The sequence below is a fragment of the Streptopelia decaocto genome (assembly GCF_964273445.1).
Source record: "Streptopelia decaocto genome assembly, chromosome: 1".
Lineage (NCBI taxonomy): Eukaryota > Metazoa > Chordata > Aves > Columbiformes > Columbidae > Streptopelia > Streptopelia decaocto.
Genome location: NC_138663.1, coordinates 69,532,051 through 69,557,720, shown reverse-complemented (window position 1 = coordinate 69,557,720; position 25,670 = coordinate 69,532,051). Strand labels below are relative to the sequence as shown.

The 25,670-nt window shown below is 37.1% G+C and overlaps 1 protein-coding gene across 1 annotated transcript in view; it reads left to right on the top strand.

Moving 5' to 3' along the window:
• Positions 1-25,670, top strand: part of ANO2 (anoctamin 2) — a 180,169-nt gene that overhangs the window by 58,785 nt on the left and 95,714 nt on the right. The window contains exons 10-12 of the mRNA XM_082052949.1: positions 4,265-4,399; positions 6,940-7,100; positions 10,875-10,957. Of these exons, the coding sequence (XP_081909075.1) occupies positions 4,265-4,399; positions 6,940-7,100; positions 10,875-10,957 (379 nt within the window). The remainder of the gene's footprint in view (positions 1-4,264; positions 4,400-6,939; positions 7,101-10,874; positions 10,958-25,670) is intronic.

Here is a 25,670-nt window from a genome sequence, read left to right as displayed (position 1 = left end):
ATGGACTAGTATGTCCACATTTGAGAAAATTTAGCCTGCTTTCAAGGTCAAATAGCATTGCAATTTGCTAGCATGAAACTGTTGACTTGAGTAGGGGTGGAATGCTTTCAAACATTGTAAAACTATGTCCAGTGTGCCTTTCTTAAGAAATTTGTAGAGGGGTGCTAGAAAGAAACACACCTCATGGTATTCCTAAGGTCTGAGCCAAAAATCATTGAATCCAGCTATGGCTGCAATAGATGCTGTCACAGGTGTTTGTAGAGGCTTGACTCCTGAGCAAAGGGAGAACAGGTCTTGGGACATGTCAAAAAAGGAAGAAGCATGTCCACATCATGTGTTCTGCTAGGTTTATAAACTCATATTTAAATTTGTCACCATGCTTTCAAGCACTCTCATTGCTTCTCCTTAGATTATTTCACTTTCTGGCACAGTGGTGGACTGAGCTTGGGCACAGCAATCCTAATTGTTTTTCTTTTCAAAACAGTTAAGTTAGAGAACATTGTGCAGTTTTCTTCCTGGCAACTGTGTTTTTGAATACTGCCAGGACATTTTTGAGCTCTTTTCACTTTGTCTTGGCAGGGATGCAAATAGCAACCCTTTGCTTTATAGGCTACAGATCACAGTTGTCACTAGAAGGCTAGAGGCTTCTAGAGGAAGCTTCAACTTCATTGACCCTGGTCAGCTGGTCTTGAATGCTTCTGGGATTTGAACACTGTGTTAATTTGTGGCCCTTTGTCAAAACAATAAACAGTTTAGAACAACCCAGTTTATGGACCATTTTCATGTCTGCTTTGACCTCTTTGGAGCACTGGGCTATGCATGTTGCACAACTCTACAAATAAGGAAGGAGTGAGAAGACAAGTATCGGGATAATCCCATTCTCCTCCTTCTTGTTCCATGTTTTTAAGGATGTGAAGTTTGCCTCACTGTCAAATGCAAGGTGTGTCACCTCCCAGTCAGGAGGAAACCTGAGAGCAAATTGAGTCTCCCTGTGTCCTGTGCTGCTCCAATGCCATGTTGATGAACACATGTTACTTGAAGAAAAGCTATAGGCCATCTGATTATTTCCATATTTTAATCAAGTATTTTCTCCCTCAATTCATATTTAAAAAAATTATCAAAAAACAACAAATGTGAAGAAAACTGCACACTAAAAATTACCTCCAAAATTACCTGGCATGTGCCAGGTTGCATGCTAATCCTACAGTATTTGGATTATATTTACAACATGAATATTTAAGATTATAATTTTATAAATTATTCTATACCATAGTTCCTTATACAGGGTGTTTCAAAAAGAGGGACCCAATCTGAAAACACTGTCTCCTTGAAATTAGACCCATCTTTTTGAAACACCCTGTATTCTCTGCAAACATGATAATCTTTTGTCCCAAGGTGCTTAAAAACTATCCTGTGGTGTGAATGTAGAGTTACTAAGCTCATATTTCTTGTTTAAAGACTGGTTACTGCAAATAGTATTCCCATCCTGACTTCAACAAGTTGTCTTCCTGAAATGAAAGAGAATTACACAGCTAATTAAGTTATTGTCATTCAAGTCACTTTGTCATGATTCCACCTATGTTGTTTGATACTTCACACAGTCTGTTACATATGACAGCCATGCAAATGTCAGTTGTAGGGGCTGTACTGCTTTCTCAGAAGAACTACGAAATTTTCCACCCTATTATGCTCATTCTCCAGGTTATGACATCTCCTTATGCTGAAGATAATAGTGTCTGTGTATCACCCTAACGTGCTTTTGATCTGTTTTCCCTTTCATTATTGCATATGCCCTTCCTAAAGGTTGAGGTTGGTTAAACATTATCAAATATAGGTACTCATGTAAGGCAACACTGAAATGGGCATGACTGCATTGACTGCCTTCCTATGTGAAAGCCTAAGAATGTGAAGTTAGCTGTAGCTGTCATGGTGTAAGAACAACAGCAGGAACTGTAATAATAAGAAGAAACCCCACTGTTTCTACACTTACTCCTTTAATCTGAGCCAAAAACTTGACTTCAGAGGCTTAGCTTGTCTCATGGCTGTCTGCCTTGCTTGCACTGCTGCCCCCATCTCTCCTGTGGCAGGAGCAGCCTGGCCTTGCTTTCGGGAGTAGAAAAAATCAGTTTTGCTTATGCTGCTGAAGAGACTTGATCTCAGTTCTACAGATATGGAGGTTTGTCATTATGTCTGTCAGAACAGAACTATGGCTGTTAGAAGAAATCATGAGCCTCAAAAAAATCTCATTTAACTGTTTCCTTTAGGAATAATGTAAATATGGGGTGCTAAGCTTAGGTAAAAATTTCCTAGTGTGAATGAGTTCAGAATCAGTCTCAAACTGGGATTCTGCTCAGTGTTTACACGAGCAAGTCTTGTCTTCCCTTTATTAGACATGTTATCTTGAGATTGTTTTTGTTCTTTCTACCACCACGACATGAGTGTATGTCTCTCTAATTCAAATGCAATGTCATGCCCTGAGTGCTTTCTGTATAGCTGCTTTCTGTCCAACATTCCTCCATCATATTCTCTGGCTTTTGAAATGTTTCTAAGCATGTTGCACTTTATCTATATTTAGTCTCATTTTAATGATGGTGAGTTCTTGAGCTCCCTGCAGCTCTTAGTGTTTTGTAATATTTGTAATCACTCCTAACAGTATGTTGGAATGGCCAGTGAGTTTCATCTTACAGTGTGATTCATGAAGATGTTGGGCTGAAGTACTAGCACATATTTATCAACACCTACAAGGAACTATTCCTTCAGAACAGAAACTGGTTATTTTGTATTGGTTTTGTTTGTTTGTTTGTGTTTTGTTTTTGTTATATTATTATTATTATTATTATTATTATTATTATTATTATTATTATTATTATTATTATTATTATTATTATTTTTGGGGGGGTGTTTTTGTTTTGTTTTTTTTTTTCAAACTAGCTGTCTAGAGACTGTTAATTGTAAAAAAAAAAAAAAAAAAAAGTGTTATTTCTGAAAAGCCAGTGCTAAGTGCACAAGTAAACCTTCCTGGTTTAACAGAAATTCAAGATCATTGGTGTTTTAAGATACCAGAGCACACCATCAGTATGTTCCCATAGGTGTAATTTCCATGACTTTCACCAATTGAATCCAGGAGGACTACAGAGGCAAAGAATAATGGTTTATCTAAATACACTTTTGAAGAACTAAATCCTTTCCAGTGTTTTCTGCTAAATATTTGATTGAAATTCTGCTACTCTTGATGGAAGTGAGGGATATTTCACTTACTTCATTTAGGAGATGCAAAAGCTGCAGTCTTCCCTGAGCAGATATTAAGTCCTACACATGGGTTTGGGCTATCCCAAGCACAAATAGAGGCTGAGCAGAGAATGAATTAAGAGTAGTCTTGAGAGGAAGGACTTGGGGATGTTGGTTGGTGAGAAGCTGGACATGACCTGACAATGCAGCTTGAAGCCCAGGAAGTCAACTGTATCCTGAGGTGCATAGAAAGAAGTGTGACTAGGAGGTCAAGAGAGGCGATTCTCCCCCTCTACTCCACTCTCATGAGACTCCACCTGGAGTACTACATTCAGCTCTGGGGCCCCCAGCATAAGAAGGATATGGACATGTTGGAGCAAGTCTTGAGGAGGGTCATGAATATGATCAGAGTGTTGAGACAGGCTGAGAGAGTTGGGGTTGTTCAGCCTGGAAAAGAGGAAGCTCCAGGGAGACCTTATAGCAGCCTTCCTGTACCTAAAGGGAGCCTACAAGAAAGCTGGAGAGGGACTTTTACAGGGGTGTGTAGTGGTAGGGTAAGGGGTAATAGCTTTAAACTGAAAGAGGGTGGATTTAGATTAGATATAAGGAAGAAATTCTTCTCTATGAGAGTGGTGAGACTCTGGAACATGTTGCTCAGAGAAGCTGTGGATGCCTCATCCCTGGAAGTGTTCAAGGTCAGGTTGGGTGGGGCTTTGAGCAATCTGGTCTAGTGGAAGGTGTCCTTGCCTGTGGCAGGAAGGTTAGAACTAGATGATCTTTAAGGTCCTGTCCAACCCAAACCATGCTATGATTCTACGTACTATAATGATACAGGACTGTCATAACTTCTCAGAAAGGAGAACTCCTAACTTCCCAAATCATCCCCTTCCATTGGTGATTCTGACTTCAAGAAACTCAGGGTTTTCATCCATGTCTTTGACAATTAGTATTTTAATATTTGGGGATTGTAAGAACCTGTAAAACACATTTGAAAATTAAAACCTTGACACATACCTTTTTTTCTCTTATTTTTCAGAAAGTATTTTGGAGAAAAGATAGGACTTTATTTTGCATGGCTGGGTTTATATACAGAATTCCTCATTCCATCTTCAGTAGTTGGGATTATTGTATTTCTTTATGGATGTATAACCATTGAGAGTGACATCCCTAGGTAAGCTTCTCTGTAATCAAAAACTTGTTACTTGAAAATTGTAATACTGTGCTTTTTGTTTGTAACCCTTAGTTGAATAATTGCTTTTAACATGTCTGAAGAGCAGTGATGTATCACTAACAACCCTGTGAACATTAGAAATACACTTGCATTGAGCAGACAAGATATTTGAATTACATGCATTTATTTAGCTGTTCAGTATTGCAGCAACTGAAAGAGAATTGTTCAGTGAGTCTACTGTGTTATTGGAAATTCTTTTTTATTACATCCATTTGCTTTTTATGAATGCACATATGTCCATGCTTACCCAGAAAGACATCATGCAGAACTCACTAAAGTTAATGTAAATACACTGTCCAGTACTCTTAGATTACTTTGTTCTTCCTAGTAAAACCAAGCTATTTGCACAAGTAATATGAACAATAGTTAGCAGAATTAGCAATTTGATATCGGCAGTATTCTCCTTCTTGATAGTTACAGAAAAATGTTGAGTTTTGTGCTGTGTGTCCTGAAGGTGTTAAACTAAACAAAAACTGCGAAATTGATGTTAATGTCTGTTTCTCAGTGGAATAAAAAAAAAAAAAAAAAAGAAATACACTTCCTCTCTGTTATCTGTGGCAGTTCCTGCATTCTCTAAAATGAACTAGCAACTTTTCAAGCAGATCACTGGAGCAGGACATTATTATTGATAAGTAAATGATGAATAACAACACATGAGAGACAGAGTTTGTTTTCTTAGCTTGATCTGAATGAATCTTGATAGGCTGTGTTTGTCTGTGGGAAAGCTTGGGCTAACACTTAAGGGAGATTTATGGCTAAGATGTATCTGCAGCACCCTCTACTGCCTTTTGAAATAGAAGAGAGCATTACTTTTAACAGTATGATAGCTGGAAACAGCTGTGTGCCTTTCAAATGACATAACATGAAACGTAGTGATACTATAGTTTGAATCATGACTTTTTCATTTGAAGTCATAGAAAAAAATGGTATTTAATAAAGGTCAATACAGGAACAATGATGATCACAGTATGCCAGCTTTCAATGAAGCAATGTTGCAAGTCTTTCCTTAGCTCACAGTCCTGGCAAGGACAGTTGGGCTTTGCACTACTTGGTTTATCGGAGTAAGAATGTGCAGGTATGGTCTTTCTCATACAAACCTTATAAAACAAACAAACAAAAACTGGAAGCATACAAAGCAGTGTCAAGTAGGGTTTGGCTTGTTAAAGAGATAGTGATAATTTTTTAAAGATTTTTAGAAACTGAGTAAGTACATAGCAAAAAAAAAAAAAAGGCTAAGAAATAAAATAACAAGTTTAAAGATTTTTAAATCTATAGGAAAGTCTCTTATTTCACATTTTCCTGAGGACAGATGAACCTATGCTGTAAACTGAGCAAAAGAAATACAACTGAATATCTGATCAGGCAGAAGTGGAAGCCTTCTAGTTGTTGTAAGAGTTACTGCTGGGGGAAAGGGGACTTTTCCCTATTTGTTTAAAATTATATTTTTGAAAATTAGGTTAGAATTCTGTACTAGAAAAACAAGAAGCTATTGTGACCAAGAATACCACATCCATATTTATGACCATTCAAACATGAGAATCCTGAGATATAAAGTTATCTGATTTCCCAAAAATCACTGTGCACACAGTATCTGAACACCTTTAAAACATACTAGTATGGGTGCTTAAAATAACTGATCCCACTTGAATAACTTAGCCAAAACCTTATCGAAGATGGTGATACAGATGAAAATAGGTGTTAAAACTCTATACTGGGAAAACAAAAGTTATTTTTTACAAATAACTCACAAATAAAATGCAGGGTGGACATGAATCTCAAAATAAATGTTGTGAAATAAAATGTCCTTGATAAGAACAAGACTCTTGGTAGTATTTTCAAATCAGTTAACATATGTCAGTTTATAGTAAAACCTGGCGTATTTTGTGAATGATGTTGCAGATTTATTCTATCTGTGACCAGACCAACCGACATGCCTGGGTGCTGGTTCTGGCTTTTATGCAGCTTTTATGGCTAGTCCAAACACACGAAGTGACATGGTATTTGACATGGATTTTTGTGCCATCATGTTAAAAATATGTGTTTTGTCAAGGGCACAGAATTTCCTTTACAACCACTTTGGAATTCTTTTTAATGAATTTAAATTTGATCTGTATCAAATCATGCAACTGAATGTAGAGATGGCAAATTCCACTTTGACTGTGTTTTAATTATTTTCTTTTAGTGTGCTTAACCTCAATCTTCAGTGATGCAATCTTCGCTAATTCACTAATACAGTGTAGTGATTTGATTGGTTGCTATGTTGCATTGTTCTCTGTTGGGAAGGTGCCCGTAAGTATTCTAATATTCCAGCGGATGGAAATGTGCCTTGAAGAAACACATACCTTCTGTTCTCTGAAACTTCAAGCCCTATATGGTGCAAATACCTTGTAATAGCTATGAGGTGCTGCTTAATATCAATAGCATATACCCCCTTTTCTGAGTAGTAATAATCTAAGAACTTGTGCACTTGTCATTCATAGTAAAGAAATGTGTGATCAACGCAATGCCTTCACCATGTGCCCCCTGTGTGACAAGTTCTGTGACTACTGGAACCTCAGCTCTGCATGTGCCACCGCTCGAGCTAGCCACTTGTTTGACAACCCTGCCACAGTTTTCTTCTCCATCTTCATGGCTCTCTGGGGTGAGCATTGCTTTGCATGTTAGCAGTGTCGTTTGATCTTTGGGCTGCTGACAGAAATGAAAGCTGTAATGCACGGTAGTAGAATGTAGTAGCCTTACATATAGAAAAGTGCTATTGGATTGAATGGGAACATATGGCTTTATGAAGCTGGCAAGCCTTGGAGGGCCAGTGAGGGGCTGCCTGTGCTGAGACTGAAGAAAGCAATATTACAAGGCTTTCTGCTGTCAACAACAAGCTTTGGAATAAATGGAGAGGAGTTGGGTAGTTCAGGGAAGAAAAATGTGTCCTTTCTTCCTCTACTGCTTTAAGCTTTGCTATGTTTTTCCTCCTTTTCTGTCCGCATGGCAGGTCCCTCTAACACCTTCTACATTTTGGGCAGGAATGTATTTGGGGAATGGTGTAGTGCAGGCACCTAAAAGGGTTTAATTTAAGCACAGAGTGCACTTCCATGTGGGACAACCTAGTCACATAATTTTATCAAAACTCTAAGGGATTCCAAGAACAATGGGACTATTGTTTTAATTAGAATATGTTCTAAAATATTCCACTTAAACCAGCTTGGTTTTCTTTAATGACAAATATACCCTGTCTCACTGAAAATACCAAAACACTTCATAAAGACTAATGAATGCATTGTAGTATTATTGTTTCCGGCCTCGCCTTGAAAAGTGTGTGTTCTGTGCTTCTGTGTATTATTGCCCTCATCCACTCTAGGTCTTGTTTATTGTGAAAGTTAAAGGTGTTATTTCTACTGTAAAATGATTTTTTATTTCCCTATTCACTGTTCACAAAACGAAATTTTCATTCTATACCTCTACTCTGCACTAGTGAGACCCTACCTGGAGCACTGCATCCAGCTCTGGAGCCCTCACCACAGGAAAGACATGCACCTGATGGAGATAATCCATGGGAGGGCCACAAAAATGGTCAGAGGGCTGGAACATCTCTTCTGTGAGAGGCTGAGAAAGTTGGCATTGTTCAGCCTGGAGAAGAGAAGGCTCCAAGGAGACCTTATTGCGGCATTTCAGTGCTTAAAATGGGCCTATAAGAAAGATGAAATTTATTTTTGTACTATAGCCATCCCTCAGCAAATAGTGTGTTATACTTTGCAACCCTATTCAAATTTCACAGCTTGTTTTAGAAATGACTGTGGATTGGTGGTGGGTATGGATAGCTAGGATTTTTGAAGAACTTGCAAACAGAACAGATCATGGAAGTAAGAAGTTTATGTTTAGCAGCGTCTGGAAACCCTTCAACAGAAGTTAGAGAGTATGTAAGTACTATGACAGAGAAATGACAAAAGATGATGAATTTATAGCCTCTCACAATGGCATTTTCCTATTTCAGATTGCTGCCAATGACAGGCTAGATTGACAGATAAGGTGTCACAGTTTACCTGCTGCCATGAAGCATGAAATATGTTGCCTTGTCCAAGTTTCAGTGTAGCTTTTTAGACAGCATGTATATGACTGACAATTCATTTACTCTTTCATAGATAAATAGTATTTTCCTGATAGAGAATCTGTACTGTAAACTTGCATCCGTGCAAATGCAGCCTCATCCAAAAGAAATATATTTTAGTACCAGCAATGCAATGTGCAAAGCAAAATGTTGATATATCCTTATTCTAAGATAAATTAGTAGAATTTGTAAAGGAACAGAAAGCAACAAAAAAATATCCAAAAAATATGCCAAAAAATGGCACTTAAGAATAACAAAACCCTTTCTGAGCTGTAGCCCACCTCCAAAGAATGTTTCCCATGGACTGGGAAAGACTGTTCTTGAGACCATGATAACTGAGCTTGTCAGTGCAGGAAACTACTGCAGACATCATATACAAAGAACAGCAAAGTGAAATAAAGTATCCTTTAGTAACTCTGCCCAACTTGCCTGTTAAGTATTAGATTGCACCAAATTTTGCTGCCCTACTACTAGGAAACTGTACTGGTTCTATCTAGAGCTCATTCTGCTGAATGACAGAGCTTATTCACACATCTAGTCAGCTTGCCTCACAGTACGTTGGCTAAATGTTGCCTGAGTGCTTTTTCACTAGACATAGTATAGTGATGTGGAAACTGGCATGTCTCGTAACTTACAATTGTATAGTTAAAAGAGTAAAGTACGGTAATAAGAGCTGACTTCATTTCATGATGGGCACATGAAGTCTTCTATCCTGCTTGACTTCTCCCATTCTGTAAAAGGCAGGTGACTTACCATGTGGTTAATATCTTGAAAAGAATAATTCTTTTACTAATTGATCTTGATGCCTCATAAAGTATCTTCATGATTCCAGCAATACTGTTTACAAATGACCATATTCACAAAACACAGAGTAATGCCTGGCTAATTGTGCTTAATGTCACTGGTGGTGTGGGATGTTGAATTTCAGTTGTCAGATGTGTTTATTAGAAGGACAATTGAATATCATGAGACCAATTTTCTGCTAGTGTCAATCAGTGTAAACTTGCTAATTTTAGAAGAGCTACTTCATCTAGCCAAGTAAGTTCTTACAGAGGTAAATGTGGAACTGACTTTTTGAATAACAGGAAAAAAATAGAATGAGTAATAACACCCTATGAAATAACCAAATGTTTCTGTATGTAGGATATCTTAAAACCTTTGTGTTTTCAAAACATGCTAAATATAGTTTTTTTGTGTAAAGAAGGAACAGGAGATAGCAGTTTAATGCCTTAATGTCAGGATTTACTTTCAGTGTACTGAGAGTCCAGTGTTTAAATTATATTTATTTCTTACATTATGGGAGGATACCAGTGCAAAAAACATTTGCAGTTTACTGTTGGAATAGATTTTGTCTTGTAAAAACAGCTTATTCTAATAGTACTCTAACTTTTGCTAGTGTTATCTTACAGCTCTCTCCACTGTTATCTGCAGTCAAGGAAAGCTGGATCTAATTCTCCACTGTTAGCTGTCTAAAAGATGTTCAAAGTGGTAAAAAAACTGCCGTGATCTGACAATGTTTTCACAATCCCCTTTTCAACAACGGAAAAAGTGAAATGAAGCATAAAAATGTAAAGTAGTGCCCTCAGTTGTTTATAGCTATAGATTTTCGTTGGTATATACTGGTTTAGTATTGATACAGTCATCTGAAAATAGGTGTCCACAAGTCAAGAATAAGAAGTACTATTTCTAATAAATCCTTAAGTCCATAAATCATGAGCAACTAGTCAAAGGACTATCTAGAGGAAACAGCAATTATGAGAGAAGGTCAAGAGACCATAAATATGAGACAACAGTACAACTGTTCTTTCATCTTAATGAAAAAGGAAAAGCAGGAGACTCAACAACTGGCTAGTCCTTTAGGACAAAATCACTGTATCTATGCAGGACAAAAACATTCAACAGCAAAATCTGTTTGGCAAGTTAGAGTGTTACAGATTAGACCTAGATTTTGTTTCATTATATGTTTTGTATTCATTAATTATACAATGACTCATGGTAAATTAAGAGATATGATGTTCTTGGAGTGGATATCAGCAGATATGAGTTCAGTTCCAATCTCTGAAAAGAACTTACCAGTGCCATTGGGCAATTCATGTTCTATCTTTCTGTATTTTATTTGTAAAGAAACAGTAATTGTTTCCATGCTTTGCTTGTGTTCTTTCTTTAAAATTGGTCCTGGGGTTGTTTCTTAGTGCTTATTTAGAAAGGACCTAGCATAATGGGATTCAAATATATGTTGGGGTTTATAAGTAACACAAACATTCATCATAGTGCATTGGATTTATAATTTTAAAATTTTATTTTTTTTTAAAGCCACTATGTTCCTTGAACAATGGAAGCGTTTGCAGATGAGACTGAGTTACTTCTGGGATCTAACTGGACTGGAAGAAGAAGAGGTAAATTTCCTCTGTCTGTTCTAATTTACTGTGTAAATTATTCTATATTTGGTGATATGCATCGACATTTAGATTTCTCATGAGTGTTCTTCAGCACAATCCTGTTCATAGCTATGATTTTTAAGTGACTATAACTGATACAGTTCCAAGTACCAATGTATAATTAAAGAAATCATCCCTTACATCTTACTGGTCAGCTCTTTAATTTTAATAATTAATGATAAAAAGGATTATAAGATAACAGCAGATAATTCTTTGCTGAGGGTGGTCATATACCTATGTACAGAGTGTAATAAATAGATGTTACTTAATTATGTTTAACAAAACTTAGTTGTGATGATGATTTAAACATGTCAGTATAACATAAATAATATTTGCATTCAGGGCTGTGCTGCATCTGTGATGCCTTAGGTACGACAACCTGAACTCTACATATTCACTGACAGAGCTGTTGTAAGCACCAGATGGACTCGGTTTCTTAAGAACAATTTTAAAGTGATTTGCAACCAGCACATGGGGCTTCTAACTGTACCTGAGTTCACCAAAAAGTGAGGCATGCTTGTTTATTAGTATTTACAAAGTCCCTAAATTTGGTTTTAGATTTGTTCTTAGGCATTGTTTCATGTCATGGCCTATGATCTATTTAAATCACTGACTTTGACCAGAGGATTAGTTTCTAACTCAGACTAAATAAAGTGCAGTTACTAGCCCTAAATATCATACTAAGAACAGGTAGATTTTGAAGCTTCCATTACATATCTCCTAGCAATAAATGCTGACGTAGCTCTAGAATAAGGTAATATTCAGTAATTACGAATTGCATGCTGTAGTATGGTAATAAAGTTATACCACTTTTGTCTGTTTATCAGATAAGAATCATTGGATAAAATTATAAAATAGCCCTGAGAACAGACCATAGACTCCAGTATTATTCTTCTTCCATCACTATCCCCAAATGCAGCCTTTAGCAATGTCTTTAGTTTAAGGGAGACTGCTGGAGTATTCCTTCATTAATGACTTGACTACAGCCTTCCTTATTTTACCTCTGATTTCTCAGCTTTTTCAGTGCTCTCCATCCAGTTAAGAAGTGGATGATACTCACAATACAACCCAGTACTTGCACTTTATAAGTTGTGATGCAAGCCAAGTGCATCAGCACATTAGAAATTACTGCTTGTCTTGTGTGGAACATCATACTGTTACGTGGGAAAACAGCAATTTTGTGCTAACTACAGCACAGACTGAGAGGGTGGAGAGCAAACTCTTGCCTCTGCAGCACACTTGATGAATGCAACAGATTTTACTGAATTTCAGGTTCATCACTAGCAGTACAAAATCCTAAGGTTTAGCTCATTATTTGCAAAATGCTGTGAAGGAATCTGTAGATTTGTGAGGTCCTGTGATGAAGAGCTCTGAAGTGGAAAAGTTTGTGGACAGGAGCTGTGGGATCAGAAAGAATACTTTGTTTATGAAAAGTGAAGGAGTGCCAGACACATCTCAGCACCAGCTGAGCAACTAGGAACATGGGATCACAAAAATAAGGCTGGAATAGACCTAGAGGGGCCATCCCTTGTGCATGGTAGGATCAACTCTACTCAAATCATTTTTAAAAGACATTTGTCTAATTTGTTCTTAAATAAATCCAGCAGTGGAGATTTCATTTCCTCCCTAGGCAATCTATTCTAATACTTAATTTACCGTTACTTCTAATAAGATTTTCCTACTGTCTAGCGTAAATCTCCTTGCTAAATACTAAGTTTTTTTCTTGTTCTTCCTTTCAGAGATAAAGAGATTACCTCTTTCCTCTTTTCAGCAAAATTCAACATAATATCATATCTCTCTGTCGCTTTTTTTTTTTTTTTTTAATTTTAATAAGATGAACTAGCTTTTGCTCTTTCAGTCTTTGTTCTTACATAATTTTCTAGATGTCTGTTTATCCTTGTTCCCTTCTGGACATTTTCTAGTTTGTAGGAAACAATTATTTTGCAAATATAATAAGCCCAGGCAGGATCTCTCAGCAAAGCATATTTTAATAACGATTTTGCAAGACCGGGTGTTCTACCTAAAGCTAGGCACACCTAATAGGGCGAAAAGCCCCTGCCTATATCTCCCCAAAATCCCACCCACAATTTCCCTCCCCTGTTCCCCATTGGTTGGGTACTTCAGGGTTTACAGACTATCCTGACACACACAATACCCTTCTCCTAATCAATCTATTTAAGATATGGATTCTTGGTATTTTGGCTACACTTCCCCCTAAATTAACTTATCAATACAGGTATCGGTATGTATACAGGTGTCAGTACATATTCTGGGAAGAGACTGTGTATTACATTAAGAATTCATAGTCCAATGTCTCTCGATCCTTCCCCCTAAATTAACTTGTAAATACAGGTATCAGTACGTATACAGTTATCAGTATATATTATGGGAAAAGACTATGTTTTACATTAAGGATTCATAGTCCGATGCCTCTTCCCACCTGCTCAGCTCAGATGTCAGGTCATCAGTTATGTAAAAACAACAGTTCTTTGTTAAATGTTCCTTACATAGTTGAACCATCTCTTTCTTGAAGAATAATGCTCAAAATGGACATGTCTCTTGACCTGACATCTTAAGCAAAAAGCCACACACCATATCATCATCAGCTCTTGGTGCTTCAGCAAAAATGCAAAAGTTAGAACAGGTTGTGTTCACCTTTTATGCATTTGAATAATAAAGATGAGGATAAATTTGTCTGTAAGACAGATACTGGCAAAATGTTTCAGAGGTGATCAAGTCTTTACAAGTATTGAAAATTACGTTGGAAATGGAAAATTGTGTCTGCTAAGGTTAGGCCAGAAGGAACTAGCAGTGGAATACACAAGATCACTTAACAGAGGAAGAAGGAAAGGGTGAGAAGCTTTAACAGTTTTTAGACTTGATGGAGGTATTTATTTTATCAATTTCTTTAGAAAGGGAAGTTATGGAACCCAAACAGGGAAGAAAACAACCATAAAAGTTGAAGAGCTGAGAAGTACATTGTGAGAATTGATATGAAATAAATGTCTTCCATGTGATTTTTGTGGACCCTTGACTAGAAAATTTTCAGTAAAATTACTTTTTGAACACACTAGGCCAAATATTTTGCTTCAGAAGAGTCACGCAAGAGATTAATTTAGTCCATTTATTTGTAAATATCTTGGCAATGGCAGTCTGAGAAAGGAGACTTCCTATTGCTTGCATGCATATTTGCAGCTGGCAGCTGTACAGACTTGGAGGATTTGTTTGTATATCTGAAATTTGCTAAAATATAGGTAGCATTGGGTACTAGACTGTAAAATAGATAACTGTGTTGAAAAGAAATTGAGCAACTGATAACTAAATAGGAAGGGGAAAGAAAAGAAACAAAGACTAGAAACATGAAAACAGACAAAGTCTTAGGAATATCATGAATAAGCACTCAAGGTGCCACAGATGTATGTTTGTGTAATCCAGTCAAACAGGTTGTGCATTTGCTTGTTTTTCAATTTGTGTGACAAAGGATATAACCATCAATAAAGCAGGGGTAGATGTGGCAGAATGCCTACCCTCTTCTATTTGTGAAGGAGCTGGTGAAGAAATACTGAGGGACTCTAATTAGCGATGTAGGGAGTAGAAACTATTTGACTCCAAGTAATCTTCAGAAACTGTATTTCTAGGAGTCAGGATGTTCCTGCTTTAAGTTTTGTGTGGAAAAGTTTTTACCTTCTTTTACCAACAGTCTTGTGTAAACTGAAATAGAAATGTAACTATAAAAGAAGAAATCTTAGAATTTGGAGCAGAACTCAGAAGAATAAATGGACAGAAAGCCCACACTGACTGAAATACTAATGATTCGAGGTCTTGTTATTGTTTAAATAGTCATGCTGTTATACTGTTTCAGTACAACAAGGAGGAACTTAGGTTTCTGTCTCCATTAGAAACATGTCTAGTAAGTTCAAATCTTGTGCTCTGTAAAATTCGCTTAATTCCCAAAGTCTTGTTCCTCCTTTTGCTATTTCATGACTTAAAACAAAACAAAACAAAACAAAACAAAAAAGAAAAAAACCAAACCAAACCATACCAAAAAAAAAAAAAAACAAAACAACCCCGTGGCAGTTGCACATCCGCCTGAGATCTGGAGCCTTCAATAGGGCAGTGGATGGCTCTTTAGCACCTTTTGTGCCCCATTGTGCCTATCTCAACCTGCACATCTAGGGTGGCACCAAAGTGCTGACAGTCACATCCTCCCCTGCCCCGGGGCAGCGTGACTTCACCTCTACGCAGCTGTGGGGCAGGAGGGTGGGACCCTTGGAGGACTGTGTCCTCAACAAAGGAGGTACCCAGAGAAGCTGAGAAGCTTCTGGACTATGTTGTAATGCCCACAACCAGATCTGACCAGGCTATAAAACGGGATTCTTGCTGAAGACCACCTTTGAGTGGTCTTCTCAGAGCAGCGGATCTGTGAACTGGATGCCTCTCCTTAGTCTGGGACATCATCTAAGGAAACTTCCTGGGACTGAGAGCACCTCACCTCCTCCTGTGGTAAATGATTATTTACCGGATATATCCTTGAATGACTCCTTGCCCAACCCAGGCAAGTGTGAATCCTTGTCTAGCCCAAGCGCAAGCCCTTGCCTAACCCAGGCAAGTGATTATTCCTTGTGGGTAACCTAGAGTGAGCGGCCTCTGCTTTTTATTTCTTGTGAGTGTATGAGTGTACATTGTAGATCCCCATTATTCTTATGTTGTCATATCCCAATAATTTCCTCAACTGATATCCCAACCTATATTTTATGTTGTCGAGTGTTAAATAATTGTATAAACCCTGTTTCTAGTTGGTTTATTGGCTACACTTTTCCGGCTAGAATAAAGTCTGTTTTGGAACTTTTTGTCAGCCTAAAATTGACTTTTGGGGTATCTTTGTGACAAACCCTTAGTGGAAGACTGTGGATTATTGCTGAGTTAAGCAAAAGTAATAAGGAAAGTAAATTGCGTAAGATGGAATTAAGTAGCAAGCAGACTTGGTGACATTGTGTTTACAGGTTTATCCCATTCTCTCTTAATTCAGTCGTGGTTTAACTCTACCTACTATATTTTCAAATTTTTTTGTCATCTAGTTAATTGGATACTTTCAGCTTGTCTTCCACTTTGCAAATTATAGGACTCCGTTAGTGACATTAAGTGTGTTTACAGGTTTATCCCATTCTGCCTTAATTCAGTCATGGTTTAACTCTGTCTTCTCTATTATATTTTCAAAAATTTTTATGATCTAATTAATTGGATGCTTTCAGCTTGTCTTCCACTTTGCAAATTATAGTACTCCTTTACTGAATTTCTAATAGTGTCTACTGAAACAGGTAGTATAAAATATTTTTTTTTGCTTAAAAAATGGAGGAGTAAAAAATAGACACTAATACAATAACTGTATGTTAACAGCTTAGTCATCTTGGGAAAAAGCGGTCAGTAATGCTAAAAGGGAAATGAGTAGCTACAATATTTTATGTTGTCTCAAATCTTTCATTCTCTCTACTCCTCAGGTTTCTTGTGCCAACGAGATCTTCGTTTTGAGTCTTTTTTCCCCAGATGCATGATCTCACATTTTGCCATGCCTATTCTGATTTTCGTGTTGGGTCCATGTTTCCAAATATTTTTGATCTCTTTGTATTTATATTTTTTTTACTACCTTTTCTTGGGTTTCATCACTCCTTTTAGTGAATCTTCTGTCACTTTAATTAAATTCCTGTTCACAGTAATTATTTAATGGTCCTAAGATAGACCCGATCTTCTGAACAAATCCTTTCAACATTAGATTTACGTGTTATGTTTAGGAGGATGAGAGTTTTATTAGCATAGTTGGGGAAGGAATGTTGAAAAATGGAAGTTATCTCTCAAGCCTTAGGGAAAAATATTTAGTACCAGCTGTTGCTCTGTTAAAAAATTACACATGGTGGCACACTTTAAACATGTTTTAATTGGTAAAGTATAAGAACCAAAGAAGGTGATAATTCCTTTGCTTGTTGAGAAGTTGGTAAAGATATATGGTTACATTTTTTTTCCTTCCAAGACTGTTGATCCAGGTTTGTGCCACAATATGCTGAGGCTCTACTTACTTTTCCTCTTTTACTTCTACCATACATATCAACATGATTTTGTTTCTGTGTTTGCTTTTGTTTTGTTTTGGTTTTGTTTTTGTTTTTTTTTTAATTAATTTTCTATTATAATGATCTCATGTGTCCTTTCTAGGACTAATTGTCCACAAGCTGCAAAGATGTTTGGCTCCTTATAGGTAGCTTTAATTGCTCTAGATGTTGTGATGGGTTACTCAAAGGCTGGGTCACCTGGGGTGGCATTCTTTCCTCCTGCAGCCCCCCTGAGTTCAGAGAGGAGGATCACATCTTCACATTCTCGGTTGTAAGTGCAGATGAGGGAAGTTATTTGGAGTGTGAAGCTATGGAGGAGGAGCTGGAATAAGCTCTTCCAGCCTCAACTGCAGTTGTTGCTCCCCGGGGCATGGTCATGAAATGGGTGATGGAAAATAGGAGCTACTGTTGGAGGAAATGAGTAGCAGAAAGTCCTGCTTTCCAATAGTTCTGTGCCCTGATCTACCATATCTTATATCCTTATCCAGCACTGCCACTCTAAGAACAGGGATCGTTTCTCGGTCTTTTCTTCTTCTCTCCTCCTTCACAGTGACTCAGGAGATGCAGGTAGGTAAGCAAGGCTTGCCAGTTATGTGCTTCTTGCAGAACAGACAAGACACGGAGTGAGGTTAGGGGATCTTGTAGTACAAGGGAGTGCATGTTCTGAGGGAGATGGGTATAAGAAGACAGAGAGGGACCATCTCCTCTCCAATAGTCTCACAAACGCTATCTGCTCCTTTCAGGTCACCAAAGTCATAGTACTGCCTCCTGCAGCTCTCTCATACAAAGGTATCTTAGACACCATTGTTTTTTCTCACCCCATTTTCCTCCTCTCTGTCCTCCTCTGCTGCACCTAACAAGAGCACTTTTCCTGTGCATTGAAGATGTCTTGGGCTGATTCAGTGTTAGGTAAATTAGGCATGCTGACAGCTTCCAATATTAACCTGCTATTGGTGGAAAAAAGGAGATCAGACTTTGGTCCTAGTTCAGGCAGTTGCTCCAGCAATCTCAGCACAACATCACTATGCATTTTCTTGTGTAGAGAAAGAACTTTGCTTTTTAAGGAAATGAGCTTTTCCTTTTAAATTTAAAATACATTTTACATTGTGTGTATGAATGGAGGCTGCCATTTTCTTAACCCCAACTGCACATGTAAATAATGTGGAAATGTGTTAAGAAATTTTTATTTTAATGAACTAGGATAAAGTGGTATAAATGTCATTTATTATTCTGTAAAGTCATTTATTGTTAGGTCATTGTTATTCTGTGACTTTTCCCAGGAAGTGTCATTGACACAAGAAGATTAATCAAGACTAAAATAAGATGGAAGCAGAAGTATCTCTTCTCTTAAGCTACATGAAGTACTAAGCCCAATGGCAGTTATTTCTAAAAGGGTTTTTGAACTTGGGAAAGGCTTTTAGAATTTAAGAATAGTACTTTGTGTTATTGTTTAATGACAGCAAAAGTTGCCAATTGTTTAAAATGAATGCAGAGGTTCAAAATTCATAATATTTCAGCAGTCGGACTTGTTTCCTATTCTTTAGTTTTGCTTCAGGTTTTTAATTTTTTTTTAAATTTCCTTCATTTTCATATGCATGTAGATACTTATGAGTAGTGAAATGTTGTTTCAAATTCATGCCCTTAAAAACTCTCCTATATTACATCCATATAAATGAGGTAATTATGTGGAGTGAGACAGTGTTCTATTGATATCAGTTTCAAATGGCTTTCCTTTAACCATTACTTTCCAAGAACACATAAGTGTGTTTTTTTTTTTTCTTTATTCATCCACACCTCTCAGGATAAGAGCTATAGAAAAAATTCTAACCCTCATTCTAACCCTTGGAAAACATAAGCACTTCTTTTATTCTGGATCTTGATTTCAAATCAGTAGAACTCCACAGATTCATTTTAGAACTCATCTTCATGCTTCAATCCTATTCTGCTACTTCAGCTGCAAGATAAAATTTATTCTAGGCAGTGTAGAAAGATTTTTCCATTTGTGTGTGTATGTTTGTGTTAAAAGAATCTGATCTGTAGGTTGTCCATTGATAGTTTACTACATAATGATGAAATTCTCACTATGACAGTATTTTCAAATATGAGTGCATCTTGAGCTGAGATTGTCAAAGGAATCTGACAATCTGACAATTAGACGTTCAGATTCCATTGGCTCTTCCATAGAGGATGGGTGGTGACCAGCCTCCTCAGGCATAACAGAACAAGTGCATCTAAAATGTAAAATGTAAATTCAGGTACCTGAATTATGTGGCACAGTTGTGTGTGGTTTTTTTTGTTGTTGTTGTTTTCTTTTTTTTTCTTTTTTTTTTTTTGTTTTTTTTTTTTTTTTTCTTTCCTGAGGTGATTATATGGGTTTATTTGCCTCAGTTTATAAAATTAAGAGTCTAGGTTTTGATCTTTTTTTAAATGTATTGGCCATGTTATTCTCTGAAATTTCAGTTTGGAAGATGTAGGCTCACAGGGTGAAACTGCATGAAATGCTTCAGTAGATCACTGATACAACTAGGTAGAAATCCCCTCCTGACTTTCATGCTACTAATTCTAGTGTCTCATCTACCACCTGAACCTACTGACTAAACCAGTGGAGAAGTAATTCCAGAAATAAAGTGGACATTGTTTGTGGTGGAGGGGACCAATTAATTAGATAATTTTTCACAGTCAGGACATTGGGCAGGGGAAGAGAAGACTGTGTGGGTTAGGAAGACCCTTTTAGCAATGGTGGGCCATTAAATCAGTTTATTTGTATCATGCAGCTTCATTTACAGATTGCAGCTGCATAGCAGCCTAAGCCAATCTAACTCCACACTACCATGGTGCTACTATCCTAGCCACGCAATCTCTTTCTTCCTCGTATATGCATGCTGGCAATCATACAACTGAGTGGTCAACAGTTCAGACAGCTGATACAACTGAAGGGTAGTCAGAGATATGTAGGGTAGGAGATTTTATCCTGGTCATACCATGAAGCTGCATATACCCTGGTGTCAGTGTTAAGGACAGAAATGGGAATGTGTGGCTTGTGTAAAGTGAAATTGAATCTGAGAATATGGAAGCCCAGGCTTAGATTGGTTTATGCTGCTGTGAAGCTCAAGCTGTTAAACTCAAGCCTCAAGTATAAAAGCTTTTAACTACAAATTCAACATTTGTATTTGCTTCAAGTTGTTTTCATGAACATTCTTGGCTGTAAATACAGTCATTGGGATATTTATGGGAAACAATTAAAAGAGGCACTGGTACAGCTGAAACAAATTAATAAAGACTGAACAAATATTTACAGTCAGATTGTTAGTTCAGATTAGCTAAAGTATCTGTATCCCTCCACATTAGAGAGGAGCTAATGCTTTAATCTGGGTCATGGTTCAACTTTAACAGTTCACAAATGTTTGGAAAGATTGTGGTTGGTCAGAATATAGACCTTCTGGGACTAGGTAATTCTTGATATTGTAAAGCTTTTTTAGCTTGCTTCTGATATATGTGGTTTAAGATTTTTTATGAAGTATACCTTAGAATGCTGTAGAGTCCCATTGCTTTTACCTATTATAGTAAACCAACTTGCCTGTAAGCCATGAGTTCCAGGTGCATGGAGTCTGAAAGGAAGAAACTCCAGGGAAATGAAAATCCAGAAATATCATAAATAGCCAGTGCTGAGAAAATACTGTTTCACAACCAAAAATCCCATATGATATTACCTGGAAGAGAGTTTCTTGTGTGGCAGAAATCTGGGCTATTTATAAGGCATCCTTATTAAAATGGGAGAAACTGATAGAGACTTTGAGATCTGGCATGCTAGAAACGTTCTTACCTTATATTCACTGATCTGTCTTTCGTAATGGCAATACAGGGAAATTAATGACGTTTGCAGTCAGATTGATATAAGTACTATGTTGTAAACTTGATTTAGCATTTAACTTTGACAGTTACTTGTCTGATCAATGATAGATCTAAACTTTATGACCTTTGACAAGCTGTAACAGGATGAATCTACAAAATATTTGAGCCTTTCATGCATCAGTGACTTCCTCTTTTAACCTTCTATCAAAGTTTCTTGGGATCACTGTGGTGTGTAGTGTGCAATACATAACCTTGCACTAATGACAAATTCACGGCCCAGTGTCTCATGATTTTGATCTTGCTTAGAAGAAAAATATCTTGTCCTAGTTGGAGGAAACTGTTGGTTTCTAACCTTGCTAAATTGTAAGATATTTTATCTTGAGGCCATAATGTTATGATTTGTGAAGCAGTTGTTGTAGATAAAATTTAAAGGATTTTGCAGTATTTGTTGCATTTCTTTTTCAAGAGTGACAAATCTGTTGTCCATCCAAAGTACACTGAATCTTGAATATTGACAAATAAAAATTTCCATAAACACATTTCCCTAAAGAGTGCCTCCAGAGTCAAGTGTTCCTACTGTTACACGTTACGAGACAAAAAAGAGAGCAGTGCCCAAACAGTAAATGATCCATTCTTTAAGAACACTTATTTGGAGAAGGAATTCTATGCTTATATAATGGCTAAAGTGATAGGATCCTAGTCCATGGCTGTGACAACATGTTACTACCACAGAACACCTAAACCAATAAACATGACAGTGATATGCACAGACATCTTAAAGTGTCAAGAGTACAGGTAATATTTTATCAAAGTTAGATGATATATCAAAGTTGATTTATCAAAGAGCAATAAGGCAAACTGGAAGTTGTTATACAGTCAGGCTGAATGATGCCCCATTTTAATGTGCTAGTATTCGACTTTACTGCTGAGTTTACTTTTTATGTTTGTCAGCTCATTTGTTTCAACAATGACTTATCTTGAAGTAGAATAAACAATTTTAAGCAAAATTTTCAATACCATAGTTCAAGAGACATCTAAACACACAACCCGGCTTTTGTCATTTAAGATTCCTAAGCGTGTAATGATATTAGATTACTTATTTGAGCTTTGTTTTAATTTTGCTTAAATTTATTGTGCAATTTATCTGGACTAACAAGATTGTGAACATCTACCGGAGATCCCTTCATATGTGCTGAGATATAAAAGTACTTTTCCTTGGTTGAGTATCCCATTACTAGGATACCCTAAGCAAATAATTAATGTGAACGACAATCTCTTCCTTGGACTTCTCCTCCCCCACACCACACTGTGTCATCCTCGTAAGAAATCGAGGGGATTAGTACTTGATTTGTAATAATTAGCCCTCTTAAGACAAAGAAAAACTGTGCTCTCTGTTCTGTCCATTTCCAAGTTTGCATCTTGATTTAGAGCTGCAACTGAGTCATTCCAGTTGTAATTTGTGGAAACATTCCTTCCTACCAGTGTGCACAGCTTTGCTGCTCTGCTTGTGTTCAGCATATTGGGATAAGGGTGTTCAATAAGTTCACCGTGTTTCTTTGACTTTGCCTAAAGCATACAAATGAAGCAGTAGGTTGGCTTAAGTTGTGCTGGTAACTCCTTTGATCTGTTAGGGGTAGTTTCTAAGCTTCTATTTTTTCATAGCAGCCCAGTTGTGTTTGTCCTGTTTTGTAAAATTCCATTGTCACTTTCTTCCTAAATCAAAAAGAAATTAAGGAGAGATTGGTTCATATTATATATATATTCTTATCAAACTGGATCATTACCTACACAGCCTTAATTTGCAATGTATAGTGGATACACATGTTGTGTGTTTAAGGCAAACCCTGGAAACCATTCTCAGGGAAAATTCCCACTGACGTCAATATGAGTTTTGTCTGAGTAAAAAATCCATGATTTGGCTCTTTGTTTTCAGGGTGGGAATTATCATTTTCTACTCTTAACACTCATTTGGCCTCAAAGTACCTTGGCTCACATGGTTTTCAATAAGTGTCTGGCAGCTGTACTGGCAAACTTCCAGGATCATGGGATTCATATTTATCCCTACATGGACATTTGGCCTTCTTCAAGTCATCACAACTATTTCTAGCTTATTGAACAAAGTGTAGAGCTCTTCCCATTTTCAGACAAAGAACTGATTCTGAATCACACTCTTTTTACAGCAGAGTGGAATTGTTCCTTCACGTCTATGTATACATGATCAGGATCAAGTATCTCTAAACCTGTATTGTAAATAAATGTTTCATGCAATATACTCATAGGAAAGAATATATAGATACATTCTAGGAGGCGCTGTGGTCTATTCAGTCAAGGGTAAGATGACTTGGTGTATTCAATGATGAAGATCAACTAATATTCCAATCCAGATGTAGGTGTATGAATCTCACATAAAAGGATATTGAGATGTCTTACTAGGAAAACTAAGTATAACTTGACCAAATTTGAACAGAATAGGCACTCAAAGCAAAACTGTCAATAGCAAAAAAAGTAAGCTACTTTATAATGTTTTGCTTGGCATTTTGTTTTTCTTACCTTGTTTCATTTCAAGCCAATTTTCAAAAGTTGCTGTGACCTCTGACAGCTGTCCCTGGTGTCTCAGAATGCTTTGCTTAGCAGAAAATAAGAAAAAAGGAAGAAAGCCAATTCAGCTCTGCAGGTGCTCCCACAGTGTTGTTCGATCTCCTCAGTTTCTTACAGCTTCATTTATCTCATTTCCCTACTATCATCAAACTGTCTCCTCTCATGTAGCCATCCATGCCTGATGCCTTCATCCTTTCTTCATTTAAGTCTAAAGATGTTTGTTCCATTTGATCTCCAAACCTCATCCAAGGAAGCATGATAAAAATTAATGCAAATCAGCAAGCTAGTGCAAACTTACAAAACATCAAGATACATACATTGACCACAGCATCTTTAAACACTTATTGTATTTTTGTCTTTCCTTTCCCCATCCTGCTCGCCACCATTTTTGCTGCTAATTAGCTTCAGTACTGTCAGAGATTAGCCATGCCTCATTATTTTTCGGAGTTCCACATGCACTCGAAGCACTTTGTAAGTAATTACAACAGTGTCCCTTGAGAAAAGAAGTGCTATAATGATTCCTGAAATTCATTCATTGTGGTATTGATTTTTATGTGAGGCATAAGTAACATAAAAAAAAGTTTGTGATGCAAAGAGTGTCATACCTCCACCCTTAGAACATTTTTCATTAATTTGAATAGTGCATGAAATTACAAGTGTAAAACAAGCTGTCATTCTAACAATTTCATTATATCTGTTTGCTATAGCATCTTAGTGCTATAGTCTCAGAGGCATAACCATACTTGAGCTTTACAGAAAATTTGTTCCCTTGAGCCTCCCATCTCAGTACTAGATTCCCTGGGAGCAGCAGAAGGCATGTACCATTTGTGGGACTGCCTTTAGGGCAGAAGTATTATATATGATGTGTTCATAGAATTCAAAAACATAGAAAAATATCCATTTAAGCCAATTGTTACTCCTACATTTATACAGTCTTAAAATTACATTTGACTTTTTGAAGGCCACTGTGAGGCTGATGTCGTGCCCAGTGAAAATGAATTTGACACCCCTGATTTAAATGATAGCATGTTCACATACCTGTTCAATGCATCAAGAAAATCTCATGATCAAGATAAACAATATATTGGAAGTTTCACTGTGTCTCCATACTGATGTGCAACAGAGAATGTTCAAGATGGTGTATGATGAAGTTCCAGTGTTACAGATAGCAGAAAATGAGCACGTGTCATCCAAGGAAGACTGCTGAAGTTCTATGCAACCCCTGTTCTGTTGTCCATAAGGATTAATGAATTTTTTTTTTGATGGTTCTTATTCTCTTCACGGCTATCAGATTACTAAAAATTGCTATCAAGTCGATTTTGTGACCTGGATGATAAGTGTATGTTTGAGCTACAGTAAGGACAAATGGTATGATAAATGATACTGGTCCTCTGAAATGCATGAGATTGATGTACTCATGCTCAGAATGGGACAGAGGAATATTAACATTTTTAGTTATGGAATACTGGCATTTCTGAAAAAGCTCTGAGCAGTGAGTGTTTTTCCCATGATGTCTCTGAAGCCATTCAATATCTTCTCCCTGCCTTCCTGTATAAACCAAAACATGGATTTTCACGTTTACATACAATGAAGTGCCTTTTAGCTAGATCCTGTGTCATGAAGCAAACAGAATAAATAGAGACTGTTCAGATGTGGTTATTTGCAAAACACTGCTGATATTGCTTATACACTATTTCTAGTCTTCTTGTCAGGTCTAGCAACCTGTGACACTTGGTACAAAAAACTAGAAGACAGATTCTGTAGGAATAAGCTTTTTGTGAGAGGCATCAAATCAAATTCCAGGCTGTGAATTAATTCAGAACTTGTCAGGAATGAGGAGATATGTAGCCTTTTTATTTTTTTATGAGTTGCTGTCCTTAAAATCCTGGTAAGTTTGTACTACCATGCTTAATTTATGCTCTAATTTGGAGAAGTATAATCTGCAAGCAAACCTTGAAAGGTTATTGATAAGGGAAACAGGACTAGATCCAACAGCCCAAGAGAAACAAGGCAGCTGCAGCTCCATGCCCCTAGGTCCAATCTGTAGTGAGCTTAAGATGTATTCCCAGTAGACATACGTACATAGAGCACATGCATACACTACATACCTGCATATATGC